The sequence below is a fragment of the Phyllosticta capitalensis genome (assembly GCF_038381095.1).
Source record: "Phyllosticta capitalensis strain CBS 128856 chromosome Unknown BKA78scaffold_6, whole genome shotgun sequence".
Classification (NCBI taxonomy): domain Eukaryota; kingdom Fungi; phylum Ascomycota; class Dothideomycetes; order Botryosphaeriales; family Phyllostictaceae; genus Phyllosticta; species Phyllosticta capitalensis.
This window is the reverse complement of record NW_027117444.1, coordinates 1,229,403-1,245,747: the sequence shown is the minus strand read 5'-3', so window position 1 is coordinate 1,245,747 and position 16,345 is coordinate 1,229,403. Positions and strand designations below refer to the sequence as shown.

General features: G+C 54.1%; 7 protein-coding genes across 7 annotated transcripts; 3 read left to right on the top strand and 4 right to left on the bottom strand.

The window, feature by feature from the left end:
* Positions 1–76: 76 nt before the first annotated feature.
* BKA78DRAFT_316763 (uncharacterized protein) lies at positions 77–3,474 on the bottom strand. The gene is made up of 4 exons (XM_066888652.1): positions 3,245–3,474; positions 3,030–3,197; positions 763–2,808; positions 77–593 (listed from the first exon to the last, which is right to left on the bottom strand). The coding sequence occupies exons 1-4, from the start codon at positions 3,265–3,267 to the stop codon at positions 371–373; spliced, it is 2,460 nt and encodes an 819-aa protein (XP_066743413.1). The 5' UTR covers positions 3,268–3,474; the 3' UTR covers positions 77–370.
* Positions 3,475–3,529: 55 nt separating this feature from the next.
* BKA78DRAFT_150956 (uncharacterized protein) lies at positions 3,530–4,460 on the bottom strand. Its single transcript, XM_066882934.1, has one exon. It carries the CDS (start codon positions 4,163–4,165, stop codon positions 3,587–3,589), a length of 579 nt encoding a protein of 192 aa, XP_066743412.1. The 5' UTR covers positions 4,166–4,460; the 3' UTR covers positions 3,530–3,586.
* On the top strand, positions 4,164–4,895 carry BKA78DRAFT_353634 (uncharacterized protein; the record flags this gene model as incomplete). The annotated part of the gene is made up of 2 exons (XM_066891594.1): positions 4,164–4,521; positions 4,630–4,895. 2 exons carry the CDS (start codon positions 4,164–4,166, stop codon positions 4,893–4,895), a joined length of 624 nt encoding a protein of 207 aa, XP_066743411.1.
* A 3,701-nt stretch (positions 4,896–8,596) lies between these two features.
* BKA78DRAFT_296431 (uncharacterized protein) lies at positions 8,597–11,128 on the bottom strand (the record flags this gene model as incomplete). The annotated part of the gene is made up of 1 exon (XM_066886621.1): positions 8,597–11,128. The coding sequence occupies one exon, from the start codon at positions 11,126–11,128 to the stop codon at positions 8,597–8,599; it is 2,532 nt and encodes an 843-aa protein (XP_066743410.1).
* A 738-nt stretch (positions 11,129–11,866) lies between these two features.
* Positions 11,867–12,972, bottom strand: BKA78DRAFT_251974 (ubiquitin carboxyl-terminal hydrolase 2; the record flags this gene model as incomplete). Its single annotated transcript, XM_066884694.1, has 4 exons — positions 11,867–12,427; positions 12,477–12,717; positions 12,774–12,868; positions 12,937–12,972. The coding sequence occupies 4 exons, from the start codon at positions 12,970–12,972 to the stop codon at positions 11,867–11,869; spliced, it is 933 nt and encodes a 310-aa protein (XP_066743409.1).
* A 1,457-nt stretch (positions 12,973–14,429) lies between these two features.
* Positions 14,430–15,555, top strand: BKA78DRAFT_353631 (uncharacterized protein; the record flags this gene model as incomplete). The annotated part of the gene is made up of 3 exons (XM_066891593.1): positions 14,430–14,503; positions 14,558–14,893; positions 14,961–15,555. 3 exons carry the CDS (start codon positions 14,430–14,432, stop codon positions 15,553–15,555), a joined length of 1,005 nt encoding a protein of 334 aa, XP_066743408.1.
* Positions 15,345–16,271, top strand: BKA78DRAFT_316749 (uncharacterized protein). Its single transcript, XM_066888651.1, has one exon. It carries the CDS (start codon positions 15,715–15,717, stop codon positions 16,255–16,257), a length of 543 nt encoding a protein of 180 aa, XP_066743407.1. The 5' UTR covers positions 15,345–15,714; the 3' UTR covers positions 16,258–16,271.
* The last annotated feature ends 74 nt before the right edge of the window (positions 16,272–16,345 follow it).

Here is a 16,345-nt window from a genome sequence, read left to right as displayed (position 1 = left end):
CCTACTCATCCCAATGAATGTCAGGACGTTGGTGCTGCGAGATCACTTGACCACAGACGGGACTGAAGAAAAGTGGATGATAAATTAGGGAATTCATTTCTGATCGCATTAAACGTGCCTGTCGCTCATCGTGTCCATGCGTCCCTGCTCTGCTCATACATGTTCGGTATCAATCCATCAGTCAATCAAAGTAGCAAAACTGCGCGCAACACCCTGCTGCCCATCAAGCAAGGAGAAAGCAAAACATGAAAGATATCAAGCGCAAGAAAAAGCGATCAAGCAATCAAGCAAGCAGGCGACGACCACAAATCAAACTCAACGTCGACTCATCGCAACAACTGATCCGCGAACCCTCAACACTGCAAACAGCCTAGAAAGCAGTATGCGCATTACTTCCCGCAACATCAGGGATAGTCGACGCAGCATTACCAGCCCCAACCGGACGCATAGCAGCGCGCTCACGCTCCTCCTCATTGGAGTATCCATAGCCATAGCCATTGTTGTAGTGGTAGTCATGGCCGTAGCCATACCCACCGCTGGGTTCTTGCATCACTTGGCCACCAGGATACTCGGTTGTTGGAGGAAGCTCATCACTAGTGGCCGGGGTGGTCAGCAGGAATCATCACACACAGTCAAGCCTCTGTAGATTCCAAGGCCAAGGAAATTATAAAAGTCCGGTTTGATATGTAGATTAGATAGAAGAAGAAGAGGCCGTTAGTAGACCGCTGAGGAAGAAGACGAAACACGAAAAATCAAACATACTGCGGGGCCTGGCCGGTTCCGGATCCGTCAGCTTGCGCTGCTTTGGCGGCAAAGTCCTTGGGCGGGTTCTTGTGCAGCCTGTTGCGGCCGCTCAAACTGGACACGCGGATCGGGGTGGGGTTGCCAGCGATGGGGATGTCGGCCGAGGGAACATCAGGGTTGCCGACTTTCTCGTCCTCTTCATGAGTGCCGTCCACCTGGGCGGGTTGAGTCTCGCTTTCCTTATTCTTGTCGCGGTGGAGGAAGCCGAGGAGGCTGTGGTGGTGCTTCTTCTCCTTTTCCTCCTTGGCGAGAATCTTTTCCTGTTCTTTTTCGGCCTTCTTCTGCTCCTTGGCCAGCTCCTTTTCGCGCTTCTTGGCCTCTTTGGCGAGTTCCTTTTCGTGCTTCTTTTCTTCCTTTGCGCGCTCCTTGTCAGACTTGGGAGACGCGCCAGAGGGAACAGAGCTGTCGGATTTGTTTGATTCGTGCTTGGACGCCAATGCTCCTGCACCCGCCAAGCCAGCACCTGCGACTGCGGCGTCGCGACCATGGTGCTTGTCGGGCGACGTAGCAGTTTGTGGGGAGGTCGAGGCAGCTTGGGTAGGTGAGGATTCTGCGTGTCCAGTGCTCATCTCCTGAGAGCCATGCTCCGCCTTTTCGTTGTGGTGCTTCTCTACTTCGTAGACAGCCGCAGCACCTGCAAGAGCGCCGCCACCGGCGACGGCAGTGCCGGGCTCAAAGTGTGGCTGCGCATGGTGAGATGCGTCTCCGTGACCCGTCGACTTTGGGGACGAGCTACTGTGCTTGGGTGAGTCGCCAGCAGTTGAGACCGCGGTGCCAGTGGGACCTCCGTGCCATCCACGACCTGATGTAGTAGCAATCATCGGTGATTGAGTGGTTGGAGAGTGAGTAGTGTCAGCAGTTGGAGAAGTTTGAGGGCTTTCGTGGCGGGCCTTTTCCGCTGCATACGCTCCAGTAGCAGCAGCGCCAACGCCAACTGCTGCAGCAGCCTCCTTACCATGACCAGATTGCTCCTCTTTTGGCTCGTTTGACTTGACCCGAGGATCCAAGCGGTTGAGCATATCAGACTTGTGAGGTCCAGATGTGGTATGTTTTGTCTGCTTCTTGGGCTGCGGTAGCACGGTGGGGTCGATAATGTTGACAATGTTGGAGCTGTGTCGTCCGACAGTCTTCGAAGCTGGACCAGTCCCTGTTTCGGTGGAAACAGTCTCCTTGTGGCCCTTTTGCTTGTCAGGCTGGGGCAAGACAGTGGGGTCAAGAATATTGGCCAAATTCGAGTGGTGCTTGCCAACCGTCTTTGACGCAGGTCCGCTGTCCTCATGCGCTGCATTTGCTGCTACAGCGACACCAGCGCCGACAGCTCCGACTGCGGCAGCATCACGGGCGTAGTGATGTTCAGGGTCAGCCTGGGCAGACCCTGCCTCCTTCGCCGGGACAGGCGGAGCTCCAGCGGACCCTGACCCATTGCGATGAGCTTCGTAGAGTGCATCTCCTGCGGCAGTGTCCGTCCTGCTGACCGAGTCGATTGTCGCACTGCCCAATCCTAACTGACGGTCTTGAAAGTATGGCTGCGGTGTGATTGGAAAGGCTCCTGGGATATCCGGTCCAGGAGTAGGCGCGTCAGGGCGCCATGTGTCTGCGTTTGGATGATTCTCGGTGGGGACTTGAGCTTCACTTCCAAAGCTCCTCACGGGTGTAGTGGGTTCCTTTGAGGTAGACGGGGCATCCTTGGTAGAGGCAAGGGCTGCAGCAGTGCCGGCGGCGATTGGCGCGCTGGATCCAGCTTCGCCAGCTGGTAATTCGGAATCAATCAGTGTCTTGGCCTGTGGTGCTTCGCCAATGACGCCAGATCTGACACTAGCGGCGCTGACACCGTCGGTGGCGGGCTGGGCTGGTGTTGACAATTTACCTGTATGACGTTCAGCATTGGTTGCGCCCTTGGTGGGGGCAGACGCGTGAGCAGTACCAGCACCACTCACTGCACTCGTGGCTTCGAGAGGGGTAGTGTTGGCATTGCGCGTCTCTTCAGAGCCGCCGTCCTTGTTTCTGAGCAACTTGGGTGTTAGCATCCTGGTGCAAGACGGACGAAAGGGCAATTCTGTTGCGACAAAACCACAAGCTGTTCTCGTCCAGCATACCCAGAACCCTGCGTATTTTTTGATTTCTTGTTGCGGCGTGGAGCGACTCTCAAAGAACCAAAGGCGTCGACGCTGGCCTGGTCGACCAGCTCGCTGGCCCTGGATTGCGACAAAGAAGACGGTACGTACAGGCTGTCCTTTTTCAGGTCGGCATCTTGTTGCGCAGTGGAATCGGCAGCCTTTTGATGCTGGAAATGGCTGCCCTCTCCAGATAGAGCGCCTGTAGTGGGAGATTCGGGAGATTTGGTGGAAGCAAAGCCGTAGAGGATTTCCTCGTCCTGCTTGTGGCCGGGGTTGCTTCTTGGGTCAGCTTAGCGAGGAGTGCAGGTGACGTAGGGACGTACAAGATGTTTTTGAGTTTTTCCATGGTGGATGGTGATGCAGAAAGAGAAGATGGAAGCAGATGGGGAGAAGAAAAGTGAGTGGTCAATGGAAGCAGGTATATGGTTGCATGAGCGCCGTTGATGTCAATTGGCAGGCAGCGTCATGAAAGCATTGTGGCTGCTGTGTTATCCTCAGCTGCATCCCATGACGCAACCGTTTGTGCCTTGTCCCCGCTGCTGATCGCCCTCGCTCCGCTCCGCTCTGTGGGAGTCTGGAGATGTGGAGCAGGATCGCTCCCACGGCTCGTACAGTCTAGATCGTCCGCGACGCCAAACACCAAACACGAAACACCAAACATTGCTTCAACCATGGATAGAACTACCGCGTACCTTAGTGCCCATGTTTCCACGTGATGGTTTGCTCTTGATGCATGCAGTCTGAAGTAGCGTTGCGCTGCGCTGCCTTGTGCGACTCTTGGAAACTCCCTCTCGTGCACCCCTCCTCTCCCCCACCATCACCACCCACCTATCCACCATCCTCCAACTGCCGCCATCATCATCATCATCACCTCTTGGCTCGCACTGTCCTTGGACCGCTCGAGGCGCGGCACTCGAGCGACCTCTAGAAACAATCGGCCTCCTGTCAGCCTGAACTAGTCTGGCCCTATTCTCCATCGGGTCCCACTGCCGCCAGCCGCTTCCATGGCATCCATCCAACGGCCGCCTCTCTCCGCCCTCCCTCACTTCAGGGACCTCCCATCTCGCTTCCTCTTCCTGATTTCTTCTTCTTCTGCGCTTCCGGTTCTTATCCTTCGATTCTCCTCCATCCTCACCCTCCCGAGACACTCCGTCCGTGCTCCGGCAGTGCCGCACAATTTGACAACACTCGACCCTCTCTCTCCACCTTGTCCGGCCTAAGAGCCTGCCACTCCCTTCCGCCATGGCATTCCGCGAGCGCGTCAAGCGCGCCCTCGGCCGCAAGTCGTCGTCCAATTCCTCGTCGACATCAAATTCCGTGAAAAAGACGTCTTCGGGGCGCAGAGACAGCAGCGTTTGGTATCAGCCCGGCGAGAAGCTGCCGCCGCTCAAATATCGCCGTCCCGTCACAAAGGAACACAAGGAGCTGCTCGAGTCCTTTTCCTTTGCAAAGGCATGGCGTCGCCGGAGCGACATGAGCCAATACAGTCCCATGGGCAGCCGATTTCCCAGCCGCAAAAACAGTCGCAAAAGCACAACGGCTCCGGCAAGGAGGACCCAGGTCATTGAGGACGTTTCCGACGACCAGGACGTTGCCAACGGTAAGTTGCTATTTCCGGAACCATCCCTCCAACTTTCAAGTCGCCTCGAGCGGCCCGTTAAGCCTCTTTTTTCTATGCAGCATGGGAGAGGTACTGGTACTGAAACAGCGTTTTTCTGCATCGCAGTCGGTCTCTCTCCTCAGCGCTCTCGCGGCGACGAAGCCGCTCCCTCCGCCGCCGCCGCCCACCGCCGCTCGACCCTGGCCACCCTGACCAGCGACGCCCGTCCAGCAGCCTCGTCCCCCAATTCGCGGCCTCAGTCGAGCGACAGCACCCACAGGAGCGAGAGCAACAACCGCAACTCATTCGGCCATCACGCCTTTGCGCAGGACCTTCTGCACGCGCTCAACCATTCTCGTGTTGCCGTGGCGTAGCGGTCTGCGTCATGGGCGTCGCAAAACCTTCTTCGCCGCGAGCGGGGATGCCCCCGCCCCCACACCCGCGACTCAGGCACGCGCCGGCAGTCTTCCTTGAAACTCCCTGTACCATTCATCTGCATATTTGACCTCCCGCCTTGCATTTTGCATATCGCATTGCGCTTTAGACAAGACTTGCCTGTTTATACATGGATAAGATGGCATAGACCTCTTTCTCCTGCGTCTTGAAGATGGCGGCTGTAGATATTTACCTTCTCATTCTTTCGTTCCTGAAGCATTTTGGTCGGCTGCACATGGTGGCGCTGCATCTTCTCCCATTACACTATTGTTCCTTTTGTCCACATCTCACACCATCAGGGCCGGTTTCCTAGACTTTTTTCTCATCTTTGCTTTTTTCCGGCGCATGGTCCCGAGAGGCGTTTTGGTTCGTTATTTTCGGTTGGCATAATTGATTGCATTGGAGCAGGCAGGACGTTGGCGGATAGCACTTTTTGCATTTGAGATACCGAACCCCCTTTTCATTTAGACAGAACCCGCCAAACTCAACTCGCAAGTGCTTCACGGCACTTTTCTTCCACTATTCACTCATGGTATTTTTGCTTGATCGTTGCCACACTACTAGATGAAACCAACCTTTTTGCACTTCGTTTGGAATGGTAGCATGGCTTTCGTACGGTCATATTGAGCATCATCGTGGGCAAACAGAGATGATGTTGCATAGCCACAAGGAAATCGTTTTGCTTGAGGAAGCACGGAGGAAATGACAAGTGGTTGTGCTGCCAGGATTTGGACTTCCTGCAGAGGCGCAACCAGTGCTCAATCTTCCATTGTATGGTTACCAGAAAGCGCTGCCAGGGCGATTTGAGGAGAGACGATGCCGTGCATGGGGAAGCTTTATATAGAAGAGAGACCGGTAAGCCAGGCAGCGATACACAGGTGATTCGATGTCACAGGACTCGAGCTTGTAGTCACGCGTTGGATATCTTCTTCCGCCGCCAAAGACTGACAGGTATAAATAGTCCTCGATTCCCACGCTACATCCTTCGCTTCGCCAACGGCACGACACTTTATGGCTGGCTGTGCTGTCCATGCTAGACTTCGAGGACCACTTTGCTGTGGAGGGGAGAAACTACCGGAGATCGTGACTTGTCTTCGTTGGGGCGTGCCTCAACTTACCCCCATTTGAGATTTGCTCTTTGTGCCGCATAATTCACCAGTCCTCGATCATCTTCATTTTTGCAGGAAAGCGATGTGCGCACCAGGCGCTTGTACGATGACCATCATTATTCTGCGGCGAATCGCCGACTTTGGCATGGCAAGAAACTCAGTAGAATGCCACCCAAACGAAGCAAACAAAGTATGGAAGTAGCCCGGCTCTTTTTCCAGAGCTGCCAAAAGCACAAAGTGTCGGTATCCCGTTCATCGGGCTTTCGTAGGAGCTCTAGACATGGCAGATGTGCAAAGACATGGTTCAGGTGTTGGGAGGTGCTTGCTTTTATACCTAGAAGCCAGCGAACAGATCAGCAGACACGAAATGATCACGCGTTTGCTACCTCTCGCGCAGACGGGTGCCTGACACTGTGTATAAAAGCCTCGCCTTTCCATTTGCTCTTCGACCAACAGACTCTCGCTTCCGTTCCCTCTGAAAATGAGTTGAACAGCTCACAGTCACCGGTCACTCGTCCGCCTTTGGTCGTCGCCCTCGACTCGTTGCTTCTCGCGATGCGTGTGGAGTCGCACACCTCAAGAATACAAGCCATCTTGAGCGTCGTCATGATTGAATGAAGATGATTCGCGTCATTTCTAAATCTGGGTAAAAAATGCGCTCATGGGCGAGATTGCAACTGTGCGGAGTCTATATGGAAGTGCTGCCGCAAAACGCAACAGTTTCAGCAGATGATTGATCCTCAGCCCGCCTGCTCCACAGCACAGTCTTGACCTTTACCCATTGCAAGAGCCAGGAGGTATGGCCTTGAAAAGCCGTTGTGGCTGTTGTGCGCAGTGGAAAGGGGAAGGGCGAGGAAGGGGCGCAAGAGGAGCTTGCTTTTATACTCCTGGCTCCTAGCAGACGGATCAGCAGATACGAAATGATCATATGGCAAACACTTCCCACGTGCCCCTGAGACTGTGATATAAAATCTCTATTTCTTCCCCCATCTCTGACCGATATGTGCCCTCTGCGAGGCTTCGGTGGAGGTGACATCTACCTCATTGTTGTTGGACTGGTCTTGCTCTCGCAGAAGCGGACGAAAACACTCCTGGCAATCCTTTTGGGGATTCGCACGTATCTACTATCCAGATTACACTTCACATTGATAATCGTTATTATTGAAAAGAGATGATTTATGGCATGTCAAAGTTTCAAATTCTAATCGCGTTTGGGTTGGGGATGCGAAACTTGGGAGTAGAGGTGTCGGCAGCCGCAAAAAGTAAACAGAGTCGATGATTTGGCATTCGCCGTCTCCCGAAGCACAGTGAAGTCTTCCCACTTCCTTAGAGAACGGCAATTGATTTGTTGAGATCAAGGCTATGCGCAATAAAGAGAAGGTGGAAGGTAAGAGAAGCGCCTGCTTTTATATCATCGTCCTCAGCCGGCAGGTCACCCGACACAGACCAGACACGAAGTTTGCGTCTCCCACGTGCCCCTAAAACTGGCATATAAAGACCCTGCTCCTCCGCCTTCTCTCTAAAAGACACGCCCTTACTGTCGCCCTCTATAAGATACTAGCGGCACGGGAAACCTGGGCGATTAAAGCCCGATACTTCGCCAATACTTTTTGCGGTGCTGTGTGCGAAACAGCTACTTGCAGTACCTTTGGCGTATCCGCATCAGAAAAAGCGAAATGCTGAACGTCACCACTACCGATAAATGAAGATGCTGTGCATTATTTCCAAGTCCTCGATTCAAATCGCGCAGAGGTGGGCATACTCAAGTTAGGACATATCGCAAAGCGGCCGTTGTAAGACGCAATAGAGTCAACGCTTTCGCAGATTTTTGCGCGAGGCCACGTCCACAGAGGCACAGTTGTCATTTCCTTGAATTGTTGCAAGTAGAGCCCTGGTGTAAAATTGTGGCTGATGCGCTTAGGGGAACGTGGAAAGCGGGAGAGGTGCCTGCTTTTATATTCCTAGGTAGTTGACACCCAGCCGACTGAACTGGTCAGCAGAACAATCAATCGTGCGCTTACTACATCTCGACAGACTCGTAGGCGACGCTGCATATAAAAGCGTCGTCGCCCTGCCAGTAAATCGACTCCACCAGCCCACGAGCAATGCTCCATTGCTGAAGCGGAAAACGCTCGATCGTCAAACGGACTTGTTGTCTATCGGAGGCAATGCAGCCCGGGCAGCCGAACAGAGCGGCGCACAAGCTAAGAGAAGGTGACTTTCTTTGCCGATGATGTTCGGAGGCTCAGCGCCTGAGGATGGCGCTGGGTGTCATTGATCTGCGACAACGATGCTGGAAAACGTACTTGGGTAGCATCTTTGAGTGCTTCTTCGAGACTCTATAGCTTGACTTCGAGATAGGTAGGCTGTGCTGGAAGGGACAATGCTCAGAATTGATTTGTATTCCTCTCGTCTTGTCACAATCTACTCTACCCAAGTAGTCCAAGTATCCCTCCAACATATCGCGTCAATCTACCCTTGCCTGTCGACCTATTCCCTCCTCCCTCCTACACATGTGACTCCCTTTCCCCCTAAACAACAAGATCGGCGTCAACATAATCATTGATAAGCTTCAACTCCCAATACTCCTCTCCGTCTCCCTCTCCATCCTCGTGCTTCTCGCTCGGCGCGCACCAGGGCAACGCAAGGTCGACGAGCACGCCTCGTGGTGTGGGTGCTGGGCACTGGTCGAAGCCTTCCTCGTCGACGCTCTCGTGTCGCTCCTGTGAGATTGACGATATTGGGAGTTCCAGAACGACGGGCAGCACGGGAGAAGAAGAGGGAGATGGACAAGGATCGAGGTCGGTAGATGCGAGCGCAACGTCATCATGAGGTGTTCTTGCGTCGATGTTGAGATCTGGGTGGTCCAACTTCTCACTATCGTCCTGGATGTCGAGTGCTATGATCGGCGTCTCAGGTTTGCTTTCTGCGGCGAATTCGAGAGATGGTGCCAGTGTCTCTGAGGCTACGGTGGAAGTGTGAATCTGAGGCTCGGCGACTGACAGGTCTGATGGCGAGGGGACTGATGTGGCAGGTAAGAAGAGCGTCACAGTCGACGTGACGGTTGCGGTCGAGTGCGGTGCTTCGAGAGCAAGGGGTAGCGAGTAGTTGACGGCCGTGCCATCTCCAAGGGGCAACAGGGGGGCTTCAGGCTCGAAGTTGACATCAGAGACTTGCGCTGGCGAAAAATCCGGAGTAAAATCCACAGGAGTGGTTGTGAAGAGAAAGACGTAGAAGGCGACAAGGACGGCGAGAAGGACGGCAGCAATGTTGCGCCTGTCCGTCGCGAGAACGACGACACAGTTGCGGATCAGAGTGCCCAGCGACATGCGCTCGCCAGCGTGGACCTTTTGGCTCAGCTCTTCGCCTCTCTGCTTCACTGACTCCAACTCTTCCAGTTCCCTGGCGCGCTGCCTCTCCAACTCCTCAGCTTTTTCTTCAGCAAGCTTCCTCTCTGACGCCGCAGCCACAGCCGCTGCAGCCATGTACCGCAACTTCTCGGCCTCTTGCTGCTCTGCCATCTCCTGCGCTCTTGCTCTCTCCCTCTCCAGTTCTTCTCTGAGCTGTCTATCATGCTCTTCCTTTTCTCTCATCGCTCTTTGAGCCGCGGCCCAGTGCAGCTCCCGCTCTCGAGCCCTCTCTCTGTTTTCTGCTTCGCTTTCTTCGCGCTCGACCTGCGCGGCGAGTGCGAGCCGTTGCGCTGATGTTAGTAGAGGCGTGATGGACACGTCGACTCGCTCCATTTCGCTCCACGCGGCGCTCCATGCCGTGCTGCGCATGAGGCCATTGGCCGCATAGATGCGAATGTCCCAGCGATCAGAGCCGTTTGCCGTGTCGAGCGAGGGAGGTACGTGAAGCGGTTCGTGGCAAAAGGTGCAGACAGGACCGCCGGCAGCTGCGCGTCCATCATCATCCTCGTCGTTATCAGAGCCAGAGGGTGACTCGCGGGCGTTCGGGTCTGGAGAAGACGAGTTTGTAGCACAGTGTTGGTGTGCAACCGGCCTCTCTTCATCCGTTGCCATCGCACTGTCTGCTCTCTTTTCTCCAGTCGCCTCGCTCTCTTCCGCACTGTAGAAATGGCCGCACCGCCACACGCGCGGCGTCTTCAATTCCAGGGCCTCAAGCAGTCGCTCCTCGAGCAAGTCGTACTCATCGCGTGGGTGTGGCAGCAAGAGTCCCCTTGACATGAGGACTGGATCGGCCAGCTTTTGCTCGAGGAGACGCCAATTTTGGAGGACATGTCCGGGAAGCTTGGCGGCGGTCATGGTGCTGGCAGGAGCCGGTGGTATGACTGGTAAAATTGTTGCGTGCAAGAGGATCAAGGGCCGAGCATCACGGGCATCGGTGGAGTTGTTGTGGTTGGAGGAGGACTTCTTATGTGTACGGTGTTTGTGGTGCCGGCGCGTCGTGGGTGTTGGTGAATGGGTCTCGTGGGCCATCATGTTACTGTTGCTCTCGCTATCGTTCTGGGAACTTTGCTGGTCGTTTTGGCTTTCGAGGTGTGTTGCCGGCGAGCTGCGACCCGAATTCGACTGGACGTGGTGATTTGGATGCAGCAGTCCGGGATACTTCTTCTTCTCGCGACTACCACCGTTCGCCACCATTGTAGACCCGGGGCTGGCAGCGGCAGTGGTGTGGAATGCGGCTGGACCATGGACGCCGCCATATTTAGAGATAAGAGACGAGGAAAAGTCAGAGGCGGGCGTAGAGGTGCGAGACTCATCACCTGATATGTTCACCAAGTGGCGGCGTGAGGGACTGCTGGTCCTGCTGCTCCCAGTGGTACTACTGGCGCCGTGGCGAGAGAGCAGGAGGGAAGCCGACGAAGGTTTGAAAATGTCATGATTGTCGGTTTGCTCAATGCTGGGAACAGGGTCGTCGGCGTCCATGAAGAATGCGTCGTGTGGCGGTGGAGCAAATTCCGCGCACTTGAACGAAGTCGAGAGAGCCTCTGAGACGAATGGTGGCATTCTCCTCTCCTCTCGTGGTGATAGGTCGAAGTGGAAGTCTTGTGGGTGGTCGGTTGGATTGCTGGTGTGAGCTGGCCTGCCACGGCGAGACATGGCAGATTGTTGTGATATGATGGCGCAGAGACAAAAGTGGAAAATCGTGGAAACCAGAGTTCAAGAAAATAAACACAAACCGTTCTTCGTAGACTTCTATAAAAACACCGAAAGCAGTGGTGGATAAGGATGGCGGGCAAGCATCATTCGCTAACCGCTCCGCTGCAGGCAAGCTTCTTACCTGGCAGGGTTGACCCAATGGCGCTCCGCCAGCTCAACGGCGCTCACTGTAGGCCCAGCAACAACAAACACAATCCCTGATCGCGCCTCTTTGCTCCACCACTCACGCCTCTCTTTCCATCCATCTAGAAACCTACCCGTACCGACCATGCCTGCCACTTCACTTGTGCGCTAATCACACGCATTTTTCTGTCGCGTATTCGCCAGCGCAGTCGTAACGTCCGAAGCCACTTCGCGGTCGACCAGTGATGATGTGATGGCGATTTTGAGCCCCAGACAAACCAGCCACTCGATTAGCCTCATGTTTTCGGCGATGCTGACCATGTTCCAACCACTGTCGATCGGACATTCGTCTCTCGCGAAAATGGTCGCCACCCGTACCTCTAGCAGCCGCAAGTCTATGATTGTCATGATGGGATTGGAACGTGTGTAGCCCTGTCAAAAGGCTTTCCATGAGTTTCATTCAGTCATGGTAGATGGTCGCCATGCAATATGTCGGCATACTTCCCTCCCTGTCCATGCTTCCGAAGCCAGGTGCACCCAGATGCAACATCGGAATCAAATGTCATCAGCGATGCCCTTCTTCCGACGCTCCTCGTACCTCGTCCGCGTTTTGGACTTCGCTTCTTCGACCCATTGATCATAAGTGCCTTCCTTAATCTTCTGCTTGACGACGCCCTTCATCAGCTCTCCAACGAAACCAATGAAGTTGTGTCGACGCAGCGCATTCTCCCACTGCCATGATGTCCGCTTCTGCTCTTCCCTCTGCAGCCACTCCACATCGCCAATCTCTCGTGCTTTTATACGTAGATCCCGGACCATGGCCAGCAGGTTGAATCGGATCTCAGTCACTGGGTATCTCTCAATGCGGCGCTGCAGCACTGGTATGACCTTGTCGGGGAATTCGTCAAACGAACAGTCGCCGTGGGAAATAGGTGCGGGCTGGAGGCCGTCTAGCTCGTACAGCTTGCCGTTGATCGGTGTGTATGCAATGAAGTGGTAGACGTCGTCATCTTCGGTAGCGGTGCGCTGAGTTTCGTCAACGAATGGGGAGGAGCGAGCGAAGGAGTTGTGCGTTTCGCGAATGAGGTCGGAGTTGGACAGCGCTTCACCGCGGAGCTAGAATGAAGTCAGTGAGAAAAGCGCATTAATCGGCTCATATTCTTACGTCTGCCGGGAAAGCGGTGGTGAACTCCTTGAAGTCTCGGAGTGGCGAGCCGATGTCAATCTCGCCGTCCTTGTTCAGGAGGACGGATAGAAGTGCCTGAGTACCGCAGGCATTCTGGATTGTTTGTGCGGCAAAGAAGATGTTTTCGGCGGCATCGTAGTCAAAGCTTCCGTCCTTTGGCTTGTCTGATGGCTTCTCGTTGGTGGGGTACTTGAAGAGGAAGATGACGCCATACACAGGGCTGGCTCACGGGCAGGTTAGCGATTGAGCCGGCAAGATTTTAGAAGAGCTAGCTACCTCTGCTGCCTGAGAGATTCAGAGTCAAGGGATATCAACTCTTCGAACTGCACATCCTTGGCACCAAGGTTTTGGAGGAGATATGTGAAGACACCCTGGGAGGCGAGTCAGTCGCCACGACGAACAGCTAGGCGCACGAGTTAGAGGAAGGTGGCGTGCATACCGCGTCAGACTCGATGGTATTCCAGCCTCCAGACATGTTGGGGGTCTGGAAAAGAGAGTTGGGCAGGTGTAGGGAAGATGAGAAGGTTGGTGAGTTAATTGGAGCTATGGGCACGGCGCCCGCGCCCGTTGCGACTGCCTGTGGATGATATGCCGGGCTTTTCCCGTTCGCGCCGGCCCGAGTGCCTGGACAAGCCTGAGGCCGACTTTTGGTACCGGTTCAAGCTGGCCTTCCTTTTTCCTCTTCTCCTCACGGCGACTTGTCCCTTCAAACACATACCGTCAAACAATACGGAGTGCAAGCACAACCTGGACCACGCGCCGCTGTCGCTTGAGGAAGTTTGCGCGTCTCTGCGTACCAAATTCGGAAGCAACATCATTTTCCTTGGCCTGATCCAAATCGGCTTTGCTGGGCCCTTGGGGCTTCACGTGGACCATCTCTTAGTCCAATACCGCTGTCAATCGGCTAGGATTACCTTGCATGGAAATTGCCTGGAGTGCGACTCAGAAAGGGACCCAGCATTAGCGCCCACCGTAAAGCCTGGCCAAAGGCGGAAGATTGCCAGTCAAAATTGACCATTTTCCGCATATCCAAGCACCTCCGAGGTCCCGTCATGTTGTGCCATTTACTCTGAGTCCAGTTGAAGGACTTGACGACTCTGAATATCTATCATGTTTGGCTCTGAACCATTTCAAACAATTGAAAGCGCGAATGCGCAAACGGTGAGCATATTGTTCCGACTCGCATCTCGAGTCTTGGGAGACAATTCGATACCGACATGGCCATGCCAATGGAATTTTGGAAGGGATGGAGCTAATGACTAGAGATCCCTTGAGTTGTACTGGCTTCGAGAACCCGGCAATCATTGTGACGCCCTGAGCGACGAAATCCCACAAACACCATCTCTTCTTGGCCTTTCAAGCACCACCTGTCATCTGTCACCGTCGTCGCATTTGTGAAGCTTTCAAAAACCTCTTCCTTTTTCTCTACTTCAGTCCCGGACTTGTCTTTGCGCCCAGTTCCTCACCTGCGGGTGTACTTGCTCATAATGGGCTGCAGCAGAGGTCTTGAGCTTGCCGGCGTCGTCATTGCAATGACCATGCTGGCGGTCATTGTTGTTACCTTCCGCTTCTATGTACGGATCACGATGTATAGGAATTTTGGACGAGAAGATTGGGTGATAATGTTGGCTTTAGTATGTTCCTGCAGTATCTGACTATGACGCCCAGCCTAATAGCTTGCAGATATTTACATTGATCATGTCCGGTTGTATGGTGACTCGTAAGTCTCGACCGAGCCGGGCAACAGCACAAGTCTTGAACTGAAATTCGAAAAGAGACGTACTGGGGTGTAGGAACACATGTTGACCACCTGACCGAGCATCATATCGAAAGAATATTATTCGTAAGTTGACAGAGGGCGCCGAAGAGAATGGAAACTCCAGTACTTGGCTTGACATTTCTTTTGACGCCCCCTGTGACCTAGCTTTCCAGATGGCCACCGCGGAGACTGATGATTTCGTACAGTGGTTTTACATCAGTGTGATTTTCTACAACAATGCTCTCGGGTATGAATTCGCCATTCTATACACTACATGAGGTAGGGCACTAACTGGCCACAGCCTCGTCAAGATCTCAATCTTGCTCCAGTACATGCACATCTTCGCGCTTTCTTCAGTGCGTATCGGCTGCATCATTGGACTTGTGTGGATGGGCGCATTTACGCTTGAGACGACAACAATCAGCATCTTCGACTGTTCGCCAATTCGTTACTTTTGGGACAAGTCGGCAAAAGGCGGAGCATGCGTCGACTTTAGAACAATGTGGTTCTGTCACGCTGCTATCAACATTGTGTCGGATATGTATCTCATCATTGTCCCCATGCCAGCCATTGTCATGCTCAGCATTCCTTTGAGGCAGAAGATACCCCTGATTTGCGCGTTCTCTCTTGGATGCTTGTAAGTATCTGGTCCCAGGGATCTTACACTCCTGAGAGTAGATTGAGCTTGCTAACACAAACTTCAGCGTCACCATATCTTCGATCTTGCGCCTATCCTCGATCAACAAAGTGTCCGAGTCTAAAGATATCACTTACGACAATGTCGATGCCGCCATATGGTCTTGCGTTGAGCTCTGTTTAGGCATAATATGCGCTTCCCTGCCGACATTCAAAGCGGTCCTTGGAAGGATCTTCCCATCCGTGTTTGGATCCTTCACGACCGGCTCTGGTGGCTCTCGAAACAGTGGCCTTCTAAACCACCCAGAACGAACACACTCTATCCCCACGCGAACAATGCCAACAAGACGTCCAAACACTTTCCGGCAGTACAATTATGATTCGGCGAACAGTGTCGCAACAATCGGTGGTAATATGGGTTGGGGAGATATTCTTGATCTTCATCCTCAAGAGCCAGTGCCCCGTTATACGCCGCCAAACGAGGAAGCATTCAGGAACATGAGTGGCCTTGAGCGCGGCGAAAACGGTCAGAACAACGACGAGGACTCGCGGCAGGATTCGGCACTCTCATCCTCAAATCCGTCAGACACACGAAGCGATCCACACGACCCTCGGCGGGATTCGACTCTTCCATCAGCAACTCCGTCAAACACACGCAAATGAGTCGAGCTGATATGTCAACTCCAAGGCCGCGCAGAGATGCATCAGTGCTCCCTGTGGCTATCCTTCTAGAAGATTGGATGTTCGAGTATTCAGGCGGCAAGGCATTTGAATGCTACCTGTACGCACATCTTGGCCTGGAGACTGTGGGATCCCCATCATATGTCGACACGCGCGAATATGGCACCAAGTCTTGGATTGACTTTTTTTTTTTCGTCACCCGACGTGAGGTTGCCCAATTCAACCCATCGCGATCATTTACAAAGACATGAATCGCACCAGAATGCGCGAAACAAAGGGGTATCTGAACTCAGCCATGCGCCGAATTTTGCCAGGGGGACCTCCGGCGCTCGCCCTCACAAAACCCCAATGAATACGACTGCCTTTTTCCTGTACATTTCCACACGTGGCATTACCAAAACCTGCCGCCGTCTCATCCCCGCGGACTCGACCCTCCGCTATCAGCGGAGACCCAATCGTCCTCGCTCGCCTCGACCCTCACCGTGCGCACCTCGACCGTTTCTTCCTTCCATATCCCTTTGGCTCTTGGACCTTCCGCTTCCGCTGCGCTGCTGCGGCCATAGTTATTGTGATGGCTCCCGATTCTCCGCGCCTTGCCCCCTCTGCCTGTCTTGGACCACGAATTCCCCGCCGTCACGGCCGACTCGCTGCAGCCGTTCAGCGTCCCGCCGAGCGAGACGTTGACGGCCTCGTGCTCCGTCGCCGGCGGCCGCACGTTGCCGCTGCTTCGATGCAGCGTCTCCGGCGCGCGCGGCGGCGGCTCCAACGCTTC

Bases quoted from the DNA above. Each gene is read 5' to 3' on its own strand.
- BKA78DRAFT_316763 (XM_066888652.1), bottom strand. From the start codon at position 3,267: ATGGAAAAACTCAAAAACATCTT. The intron at 2,809-3,029 runs GTACGTACCGTC...CAAGTTGCTCAG, and splicing joins GACCTGAAAAAGGACAGCCT to AAACAAGGACGGCGGCTCTG. The intron at 594-762 runs GTATGTTTGATT...CCCGGCCACTAG, and splicing joins GGAACCGGCCAGGCCCCGCA to TGATGAGCTTCCTCCAACAA.
- BKA78DRAFT_150956 (XM_066882934.1), bottom strand. From the start codon at position 4,165: ATGGCGGAAGGGAGTGGCAGGCTCTTAGGCCGGACAAGGTGGAGAGAG.
- BKA78DRAFT_316749 (XM_066888651.1), top strand. From the start codon at position 15,715: ATGTCGACACGCGCGAATATGGCACCAAGTCTTGGATTGACTTTTTTT.